At 41.3% G+C, this 11,266-nt stretch overlaps 2 protein-coding genes across 5 annotated transcripts; one reads left to right on the forward strand and one right to left on the reverse strand.

The window, feature by feature from the left end:
* Positions 1-651: 651 nt before the first annotated feature.
* Positions 652-6,205, reverse strand: LOC124119647. Of its 4 annotated transcripts, none has more exons than XM_046482242.2 (4): positions 6,131-6,205; positions 4,895-5,076; positions 3,029-3,850; positions 652-2,228 (listed from the first exon to the last, which is right to left on the reverse strand). In XM_046482242.2, the coding sequence occupies exons 2-4, from the start codon at positions 5,056-5,058 to the stop codon at positions 1,661-1,663; spliced, it is 1,554 nt and encodes a 517-aa protein (XP_046338198.2). In that variant the 5' UTR covers positions 5,059-5,076; positions 6,131-6,205; the 3' UTR covers positions 652-1,660. The 4 variants fall into 4 exon arrangements, with proteins under 4 accessions (XP_046338198.2, XP_046338197.2, XP_046338195.2 ...); XM_046482241.2 differs by lacking the exon at positions 6,131-6,205 and adding an exon at positions 5,743-6,124; XM_046482239.2 differs by lacking the exon at positions 6,131-6,205 and adding an exon at positions 5,578-5,725.
* A 1,426-nt stretch (positions 6,206-7,631) lies between these two features.
* On the forward strand, positions 7,632-9,612 carry LOC124119665 (neuronal acetylcholine receptor subunit alpha-7-like). Its single transcript, XM_046482257.2, has one exon. It carries the CDS (start codon positions 7,831-7,833, stop codon positions 8,929-8,931), a length of 1,101 nt encoding a protein of 366 aa, XP_046338213.2. The 5' UTR covers positions 7,632-7,830; the 3' UTR covers positions 8,932-9,612.
* The last annotated feature ends 1,654 nt before the right edge of the window (positions 9,613-11,266 follow it).

The following is an 11,266-nucleotide window of genomic DNA, read 5'->3' on the forward strand; positions in this document are numbered from 1 at the left end:
TATTGAAATAGACGTGCAAACATGATCAACTGGCGATCATTCATAGGACAAGAGCCTCAATATGTACTTAGATAAAAGTTACGTTTTCAATGTAATGCACGTGCAGTGCATGGTCCTTCAGATGCATTGTCTGCAGTACATACGTCGGGATATAATTGTACACGTGATCAAATGGCGATCAATTTGACAAGATCAAACATTTCATAAGATCAAGTAAGCTTAAACACATATTTTTTTCACAAAACACAAGTTACGAGATCCTCTCCTAATTAGAATATTTGTTTGTTTGTTGTTTAACGCCGAGCTCAGAAATATTCCATCTATATGACGGCGGTCTGTAACACGGCCTTAAATAGACGCGACACTTTCCTCTTTTCCATTTTCATGGGCGCATGAGTTTTGACATTTCATATTTTGTGTTGCGGTGACCTCCTCCGTTTGTTTGTTTGTTGTTTAACGCCGCACTCAGCAATATTCCAGCTATATGACGGCCGTCTGTAAATAGTGGAATCTGGACCAGACAATCATGAGCATCGATCCACGCAATTGGGATACGACGACATGCATCAACCAAGTCAGCGACAAGGATAGTCGCCTCATACGACAAGCATAGTCGCCTTTATTTACAATTAGAATATCAAGGCATTGACATCAAGTTACAAATATTTGGCTTTATTACAATGATATCAAATATGTACATATATGTTCAGTGAAAGAGTGAGTGAGTGGGTTGGGTTAAACGCCGCTTTTAACAGTATTCCAGCTACGGGCACGGGTATGGTGCTGACAAACCTAGAAACATAATCGGCGCGAACCGGGATTCGAGCCCACAATCATAGGTTTCTGGCGTGCCCAAGGGACGCAACTCTGCACAGCGAATCGCTGCGCCTCAGACGACTGGGCCCCCCGTGCCCCCTTCAGTGAAAGATCAAGTAAAACAAATTACATACCAAAACAGGAAAACGTAACTACAATCAAATATCTTTAGTGTTTCAGTTAAAATGTACAAGAAACAGCTATATCAAGAGGTAATGGACAACAACACAAACGCCTTTCTGCAGCTCAAAAAAACACACAAAAATGTATACGGTATTTGGTACTGGAAGAATTCCCATTCGGGCTACGTAAAGCAAACGTAATTGTTATCATCTAACTCCCGACGTGCATAGATATAAAAGCAAGAAAAGGTCTGAATATTTCCGCGTGAGATTCGAACTCCATCTGATTGTCTGGCAGTCATATCACCACTCTCATTTCAAGTCCAATCAAGAATCATGTTTTCCTAACGTCATTTTTTAGAATATTTTACGTGTGTTTCATTTACGTCTATCAGCTATCAGAGATGAACGGGTGTTTAACGTCAGACATTATTGCACTTACATGACGACGTGCGTGTATCCTTTAATGACGACAAGTACCATTTTTTAACGATCCTTTTTGGCATGAAGCGGCCGGGAAAAGGACCACCTACCTCCCTTTTTCTTAGACTCTCTATGATACCCTAGATCATTGCCCAGATGCGGTAAGTTTTCACTGGGATCCTAAGGTATCCCAAATAAAAATCACAAGATGAAACAAATATCTACTCCCCACGAGAGGAGAATAACAAATCTTAAATGAATGAAAACAGTAAGAGTCCGTTCTGCAACAATACGCCCCATCATTGTGTCACGCTTGGCTTTTCCACCTGAACGTGAATATGTACGGTATCAGACCACGGTCCCTCGCTCACCCCATCGCAATCTTGCCTCATGCCTACAAGCCTGACCCTCAGTAACAGCGTGAACGGTGCCATGCAGGGAGAAAGGTTCCATCTTGTTCGGCCGATGGAGATGTGCTTCGGGAATTTGTACAGTCTAAGGGGAGACGACTGCGTGTCAGCTATCCTCTTCCAGGATTCAGATCGGGCGCATTCTGTAAACCGACTGGCGTTCGATCCCTTCTCATGCAGCGGTTCCTGCATTGATTGCACTTCGTAAAACATTTGTTTGAATTTCCCAACATTTGAAGGCCTTTCCCATTTTATTTGCGTCTCGGTTGGTGAATCGGAGTGAATGTAATACTCCAACTTTGGAATATTAACCATTTCTGTGGACAAGCTGCAAGATGGGGATGACTCGAATGTCAAAGGTTTGGCATCTTTGTGTTGTATAGACATATCGCTGGTACTCATCGAGGCTTCTTGGGATTTCGTCCATGCGTTTTGTTGTGACTGCGTGATGCTGCCTCTGTAACGTAACGTTGATAATAGTCACATTTGTTGCGTTAAGTTGATTAAGTCACGTACACAATGTAAAATTGATTAGTCACGTACGCTAAAGAAAAGTTATTACAGCCACGTACACGAAGTATAAGTTCTTACAGTCGCGTATGTACACTAAGAATAGGTCTTCAGCAACCCATGTCTGCCGTAAAAGGCGACTATGCTTATATGAGGCGACTAACGGGATCGGCTGGTCAGGCTCGCTGACTTGGTTGATGCATGTCATCGTATCTTAATTGCGTGGAGCGATGCTCATGATGTCAATCACTGGATTGTCTGGTGGTACTCGATTTTTACAGACCGCCGTAATATAGCTGTAATATTTCTAAGTGCGGCGTTAAACAACAAACAAACAAACAAAACACTAAGTAAACGTTATGAGAGTCACATACACACTTCATAAAAGTGATTACAAACAAGTATACTAAGTAAACGTTATTACAATCACGTACACTACTTTATCAAAAACAAAAATAAACCCAGCAAATTCTTGAAAAAATAACTATGCTTAAGAATCTTGAAAAAGAAGAAATTGACTGCCACGAAAATTATATTGTTACAAGGTTGTTTTCTTAAAAATAAATTAAGTTCGACAAATGGTCGGTTCCTAACACACTACATGCATAGGGTGCTCAGGTGATGTGGTTGGTTCGATGCTCATAATATCAATCACTGGATTGTCTAGTCCAGGTTCGATTATTTACAGCCCGCTTCACATAGCTGAAATATCGCTGAGTCTAATAACCAATAAACAAATAAACTTACGTTTCAATGAACTGGACTCTAAACTCCTCACTCCATGGCCCCTTCTTACAAGACGGCAGTCTGTTGTACCCATCAACAGCCCGTGCACGGAGCCACACCTTCAGACCGTGTGTTCTACGTGATTGGTTCAGTGCCCATTTAGCATGTCCAATCGCCAGCATCGACTGAGTTCGAAACAAACGAATATAAGGCTTGGCAGTATCTATTATTTCTACCCAGTAATCGTCATGTCTATCGATCGGTTTGGATATCGGTGTGATTGAAAGTGATGGAGAGGATGCGTAGTGTGTCTCAACCACGTACATCAAACCAGTGAAGTCATCCGCGTTGTCAGGAACACGCCATCTGATCTCCACAGTAGCAGGGGAGGAACTGGTGATGACATATTCCTGCTGTTCTACTTGGATCCTTCCCGGTAACGACGGGTCATGTTCCGCTGGCTTCTCAGATGCTCCATCTGTTGACATGGCGTCGTGACGAAGGCTTGAAGTGGCTAATGGTGCACTTGGAAGACCGGGGAAATGGTTCCGGTCTGATGCGACTCCGGTCTGTGGCAATGGGGAAGTTCTGTGTGACCTTTTGGCATCTTTTAGAGATGATGGATCAGATACACTCTTTGGACCACTCTTGTGGTCGGCGTCAAGTGATGAAGTTCTCTGATCATCATTGTGGCTGACACTGGACTCTGCACAGTGAGCGCCAGGTTCTGTTGTTCGTCTGTGGGAAGATGGAGATGGACGGTCTGTGTAGGCAGGCGGAGGTCCTTCTGGGAGGCTGGCATCAACAGACTGAAAGGACGACCCACTGCTGACGCTTCTGAAGCTAAAAGAGAAGTCGATAGTTAAGTGGATGTGTGAGTTAAAATGTGCAATTACATTTGCAGTATTTCAGCCATTTTGTGACTGAAATATGTTAATATGAATCATATATTTAAAAAATGTATATGTAGAATGTGTTTTTGTAAAGGAATTTTGGTTAGAAATTGAAGTATACCTTAACTCGAAACTTACATATGATACTCATATTACCAGTCTAGATATATTATTTTGCTACAACAAAAACAACTCTCGTTTCAACCATATACAATTCTTCCTGCAAAAAAAATACATTCGCCAGTTAAGCATTAAGATAACTCCATATGCTTTCATTTCTTCATAAAAATATTGAAAGATGTATGTAAAATAGAAAGAAATATCGCAATAAAAAATAGTGGTATTAATAAATTCGACAGAAAATGGAAAGAAATATCAGCCTACTTCATATAATTTATCAGTCAATCGAATATATGTATATACCTCATGTACCTACATGTATGATACAGATATATGTCTACTGAATTGAAATAAAAATTAAAAATATTAAAAAAATATAAAAACCAGTATGAGGTTATTAGACAGATATGAGTATGACATGATATTACAAATTAAAAACCGAGGTCACCAGCCCCCAAAGCCTACCATACTAGGGATCTTAGGTGTGAAATCGAAATTAAATAAATAAATAAATTTGTGAGTGACCATCTATAAATATATGAAGCTTTTCGGGGTGGATACAAATTTTTATAAAAAGAGTGTTTTTGAGAAAAAGAATAGTCAAATAATGTTAAAATTGTTTTAATTATTTCACCACATCATTCAGTAATATGTTTGTATCATACACTGACAAGACTAATATACGGAACCCTGCCACACGACCACCCTCTGGGTCCGAGTATGAACCATGTACATGAATATAAATTAATATAAAAATGTATCATGCTGCAGGGCACCCTACCATTAAACCAATTCATCACTGTGCAGGTTAACGAAGTTACGTCCCTTGGCTAACTGTGTCAGGATCACCATTACCTTCACGTTCACTGCTTACCTATTACCTGTCGTCGAGGGAGGAAATATGACAATAAAATCCCCGGAGTCACCGGTGAGATCCCCGGGGGTGAGACCGGAGCGCGTCTGTATCCCTTGTTGTCGCATCCCCTCAGCAATGGCGGCCATTGTGTCGGTGTACGATGGGGGGCCGTCCTCCGCCATGTCTTTTTTTAGTTTGTGCTGATATTTTGTAAAACCACCATGAATAATGTCATTGACAATGAATATATCACGCCCGAATAAGCTTCAAGAACTGAAACCTTTGTACCTTAAGTATAGTACAGAAAGTGACTTTTTTACATTTTTTAAATTAAATTCAATAATACTTCCGAGTTCGTCGCATATCTTATATTAGTTATATAATTTGTTAAATGTAACTAATTAATGTCACTAATTATAATAATTGACCTCAAAGATAATTATGATGATTACATAAGTTATTTAACACACTCGCTACAATACAAATAATTATCAACATACATCGTTTTACTTTAGGCAAGGAATGTCGGTATTTCCACATTCCACAAGGGATTTTCACATTCATAAAATCTTAAGAAACTCTCTGAACTACTTACTGAACGTGTGACGTGTTAGATGTTATCTCAAATCACTTGCTAGTAAGTACTGGCCCAACTTGTACACAGGCAGTTGCAGCTTACGTTATGTAGGTCATCATCTTACCCGTATACAATCCTGCTCGAGCAACATGCCAGTAAGTAGTTTCCGAATAACGTATGTCAACAACCAGGACACGCCCACTCACAGTTACGCGGAGTGACAGCGATTCACAAGACGGTCAAGGCTGTTTATATTATCTACGCTTTACAATTTCGTGTGTACTCTTACCGTTGCAACACTTGCATGGTGAAACCGCCGTAGAAAATAAATCTTCTTTTACCATAGGATAACAATGAGAGTGAACGTTTTCATTTTTTTCGGTCATCGTGGGGACTACTACTGATACCTTCGATGGTGTATGTTATGGAACACACTTTGGTGTCTTCCTTTACGCTGGGGGCGGTCGGGTAGCCTAGTGGTTAAAGCGTTCGCTCGTTACGCCGAAGACCCGGCTTCGATTCCCGACATGGGTACAATGTGTGAAGCCCATCTCTGGTGTCCCCCGCCGTGATATTGCTGGAATATTGCTAAAAGCGGCGTAAAATCAAACTCACTCACTCACTCCTTTACGCTGTCAGAGGCGACAGAAGTAGTTGACAGTCAGTCGTCAGATCACCTGTTTACTGATGTCCCATCAGTTCGGTAAACACTGGGCGCCGCCATTGTGGAGAGGTCGGGAAATGGCCTTTGTGCGGGAAATGACCTTTAGTGAGCGGGTATATAAACTAACCCGCGCTTACAGTCTGGGAAATACGCATCAGTCGGAAAGCGCACGTTAAATCTCCAAAGTAAGTAAGTAAGTACAGTCTAGGGACCCGTGTGCGAGGACGCATAATGCGGAAAGCGCACGTTTAATCTCCAATAGTAAGTAAGTAATGAAATCTGAGTCATGTTATTTTGACGGTACAGTGAGCAGGAAACGGGGATGGTCAAGTATCCCAAGGGAGTTGTTCTGTGTCCTTTATGTCTGCCGTTCGGTATTTATCTTGGCCATATGCATGTAGTCATTTAGTTGTGTTAGATTTGTTAGGTTTCATTAATTTACTAGTAATTATGTATCAATTTTGACAGCGTTTCTAGACCCTCCTGGCCTTGCGTCTTGAGATCGCCGCACATTCTGTCGGGTTATATTCTATATATTTAGCTCTATTTAAGAAATTAACGACGAGTGGGAGTTGTTTATCGTACAATAAAACACTGCAGGGAGAATAAACCACGAGGGACGCATCCTCGAGTGGTTCATTCTCTCAACTATGTTTTATTGCACGGCAAACAACGACCACGAGTCCTCACTCAATGGAATCCAACCTCGGCAATAAATTGTTTGATAGGCATTACTTTGAAGGTAGACACAAGTTTATGGATAACAACTTCTTTAATACTGTAAAAAAGTGACGTTAGATAGATTGTTGGTTGGTTAAAAGAAACTTACAATTACACCTTAATCTTTAACTCACGATTAGCCGTGAAGTGTATGTACACGTGTATGTTTTAAAATGCGCTTGAGAGTGAGTGAAATTTCTTTAACTGAAAAGTTATCACGGCGTTTTAGTGACAGAGATATCAACGTCACGCACATTTTTATCGGGTAACCATTAAATGTAATACGGATCGTTAATTTCACGTGTTAATTTCACGTGTTAATTTCACATGTTAATTTCACATGTTCCTTTCACGTTAAAATTTCACATATTAATTTCACGTGTTAATTTCACATGTTAATTTCACATGTTCCTTTCACGTTAAAATTTCACATATTAATTTCACGTGTTAATTTATGAGTTTGTTTCACGTCTTCATTTCATAGATTAATTTCACGTGTTATTTTAACATGTTAATTTAACGTTTTTTTAATTCCACATTTACTGAGCAGATTGCGACATACATTGCCTTTCGTTTTTCTACGATATGTACATAGACGTGTTTTCCTACTGATACAAATGTCATTAGGTACCATGGAGACCACACTCTAACTTATGTATAGTTAAACAGCTGAAACTAATCCACTGTCTGCACAACACTCAATACACGCCGTTACGACTAGTTATCAATAGAGCATGTAATATATAAAGTGTTTCCAATTGCATTGACATACACCACAGCAAATGACCTGTAAGTCGATATTGATCAGACAGATCCTTTATTCTTGTGATGGATCGATTATAATTCCAGTCGGCAGGTGATTGCTTTTAGCCAGTTTGTCATGGTTACCGATGATCAAATACGTTTCGTGATTGTCGTTATTAGCCATGTGGGACAAAATATTAACTGATCTCCATCCGTGTGTTGATTGTGGTGAGAGTGTGAGAATTTGATATGGCATGCTACGTGAAAATATCAGTGGTCACCATAGGTTTAATCATATCACTGGTAAGAGCTGATACGGTAACCAGGGACGTGATAAGTCATTTGAGGAAGGATCTTCTTGCACAACAAGATAATGCTGTTCCTCCGTTCAAAGGAAACTCGAAATCAGTAGACGTTTCACTGTCCTTCACCCCAGTCACGATCCTAGACTTGAACTCAGTCACCCAAATGTTGTCTGTGACTGGATATCTCAAGGTAAGCTGGCTTGACTCGAGACTCACTTGGAATGTTCACAATCATTCAGATGTCCGATTGATGGAGGTAAGAAGTGGCGACATATGGACACCCACTATTTCTGTTGGCAACAGTGTATCAGACATGAATCCAGTGGAAACTCAGCTACCTGTTGTTGTCATGCCCCAAGGGAACATCATCTGGCAAGTATTGGATGTATTTCGAACTGTGTGTAAAATAAACGTGTCACGATTTCCTTTCGATACTCAACACTGTAAGATTGTGTTTGCTCCTTCGTATGGATACAATGTCAAGATCATTTTTAATGACGAAGAAGTTCCAGGCAAAGATAAACTGGACGAAAATGGGGAATGGAAAATGCTTAGCGTGTCCCAGAACCTCTCATCAATACAAACATTTGAAATTGCCGAATACATGCTCACATTGGAAAGGAAATATGTTTACTATTTCATTAACTTTCTCTTCCCCATGGGCCTCATGTCCATCCTTAACCCATTCGTGTTCCTCATCCCAGCTCGGTCTGGGGAGAAACTTGGCTTCTTGATGGCTGTGTTTGTTTCTCATACAATGTTCCTGAGTCTGATCCACGGCAACATGCCGCCCACTTCGGACCGCACATCCAGGCTCTCTCTGTACCTGTTGATGAACGAGATCCAAGGATTCCTCACCATCTTTGCTTCTATCATTGTGCTCGTGGTTCATCACCAGAAAGAGGAGGCCCAGACCAACACAACATCCTCGGACACAAAATCTGAACCTTGCGGATTCCGTGACTGGGAACGTTTTATTGACTGTGTATTATTTGTCGTGTCACTGATAATGGCTGGGGGCAGTATCTTGATTCTGTGTATATAGTTTAATCACTGAATTATGAAATCTAATAATTGCTTCATTGACAGAATTATGTGGACCTCGGGGAGGGGGTGGGATGTTGCAAAGCAAACAACTCCATTAACACCGCACAGCTAAGCTCAGAACCTTTCGGCCACCCCTTTGCTAAATTGAATTTCGAAGAACCCTAGTAGCTGGAATAGCGTGGACGTGTCAAAACTGCGACTTATATGTGTATAAATAGATATGTGACTGCGTGCACCTGATGCAATAGCTGTAAGGGGTTCATTAACAATATCACAAACAAAGCAATGCACCCGTGCAGAAATCTAAACCCTTTACAAAACCAGGTGATTTGAAAATTTCAGGTCAAGTTGACCTTCATTTAGATTTTCAAAATGTATTATGTGTGTCATGTATTACAAACAACTCATGGTTGTCACTAAGTACTGAAGTATATTTGTTGTTGAATGTGGTAAAAAAGATCTTGTATTTTGGCTTGCAACATGGTCTTTATTTTTGTAATATACAGAAAGAAAAAAGTTAAGCACACGCTAATATATTTCATTATTGTTTGGTCCCAATATTTGTAACAGTCATGAAAGATATAATTACGGGAAGAATTATGTTTCCTCGAGATGATGTAATGAGTCATGCGTGTCGAAAGCTCACGTGCCATGCATGGTGTGCCCGTGCAGCATGCTACCCTCGAGTATCTCTAAAAGCAGTACATGTATATCCAAACGTTAAAATTGCTTTCTTTAGCTCGGTTTTAAACAGATATTCCATGAAATTGTGTGACCATGGCACGAAGGCGATTATCAAACAAGATGGCAAATAATCGGCATGCAGGAATGTCTTGTCATGCCATTGGTCGGAATTTGGGGTATCATCACACTGTCGTAAGCCATTTAGTCGAGAAACATGCCCAGACCGGTGATGTACAGAACCGTCCCAGATCCGGAAGACCTCCTGTGACGACACATCGCGAAGACAGGGACCTTCTTCGTCTCATACGCCGAGAACCCTTTTAAACAAGTACTCGTCTAAAACAGCTGTGGTTGCCCAATCGTCGTTTCAGCACCAGAACCGTCAGGAACCGACTGAAAGCAGCAGGACTGAGGGCTAGACGAGTCATAAAGCGTCCCTTGTTGAGATATCACCACAAAGATGCTCGTTTAGCATAGTGTATTGCGCGACAGAACTGGAATCTGAGAACTTGGAGACGGATCCATTGGTCAGACGAAAGTCGGTTTCTGCTCCACGTCACTGATGGAAGACCGAGACTTTGGAGGCACCGAAACACGGCCTACACCCCCAGGAATATTAAACCGACTGTTGCATACGGCGGGGGCTCGGTAATGGTTTGGGGGTGTATCTCTCATGATTGCTTGGATTTGGTCACCATGAGGGGCAACTTAACAGGGGCTCAGTACATCCGGGACGTTTTGAGGCCAGTCGTCGTTCCTCATTTTGACAACCACCCTCTTGCTACTCGACGTCAGTACATGGATGACAATGCCAGGCCTCATCGTTCGCATGCAGTCGTGGATTACATGATTTCCAATGCAATAACGACTCTACCCTGGCCAGCAATGAGCCCAGATGTGAACCCCCTTGGGATATTCTGGGGCGGCGCATACAGGCACGAGATCATCCTGTATTCACGCCAAATGAAAGCAGCATTGCATCAGGAGTGGTTGTTGTTGACCAATCAACAGATCCAACGTCTGACTGGAGGCATGAGACGTAGGGTGAAATGCGTCACCCGGGCACGTGGCGGTTATAACCGCTACTGATCTGTTTCACGTGTCATGTCTAGGAGAGACCTTAAGGAACATGAAACATCAAACGTAACTCGTTTACTTAATCCTGGAGCTCCATACTTTTTTTGGTATTGTCTAAGGTCAAAAACAGTACCTGTGTTACCATGTTTTTGTCAGTAAATGTCAATCACCACTCATCAATATCTTCTTTATGTGTTGTCAAATGTTTGTTCTCTCCGATGACATTGGTATTGCCCAGCTCCTGCCGTCAGTCATCCGATGCCATGATTTTTGCCATTTGTCATGGTTCAGAAATAGGGTGTGCTTAACTTTTTTCTTTGTGTATATTTGATTTGGTGCACTCAACTTAGTAAACTATTTTTCCTATATTTTCTTCTGGTTTGTCATTATTCCAGCAGTACCAAGCCGGGAACCATGCACAGAATCAAAGCCGGGTGTTTGCCGCGACACGTCTATATCCATTAGATTAGACAATATTCGACACATTGATAATTTGCCGGAACCAGATGATCAGTTTGACGCAATCGAGCGCTCGACAGAATGCATATATACATACCTTGGGTTTGTCTAGA

Source organism: Haliotis rufescens, unplaced genomic scaffold (assembly GCF_023055435.1).
Source record: "Haliotis rufescens isolate VD_foot unplaced genomic scaffold, xgHalRufe1.0.p SCAF_17, whole genome shotgun sequence".
In the NCBI taxonomy this organism is placed as follows: Eukaryota; Metazoa; Mollusca; class Gastropoda; order Lepetellida; family Haliotidae; genus Haliotis; species Haliotis rufescens.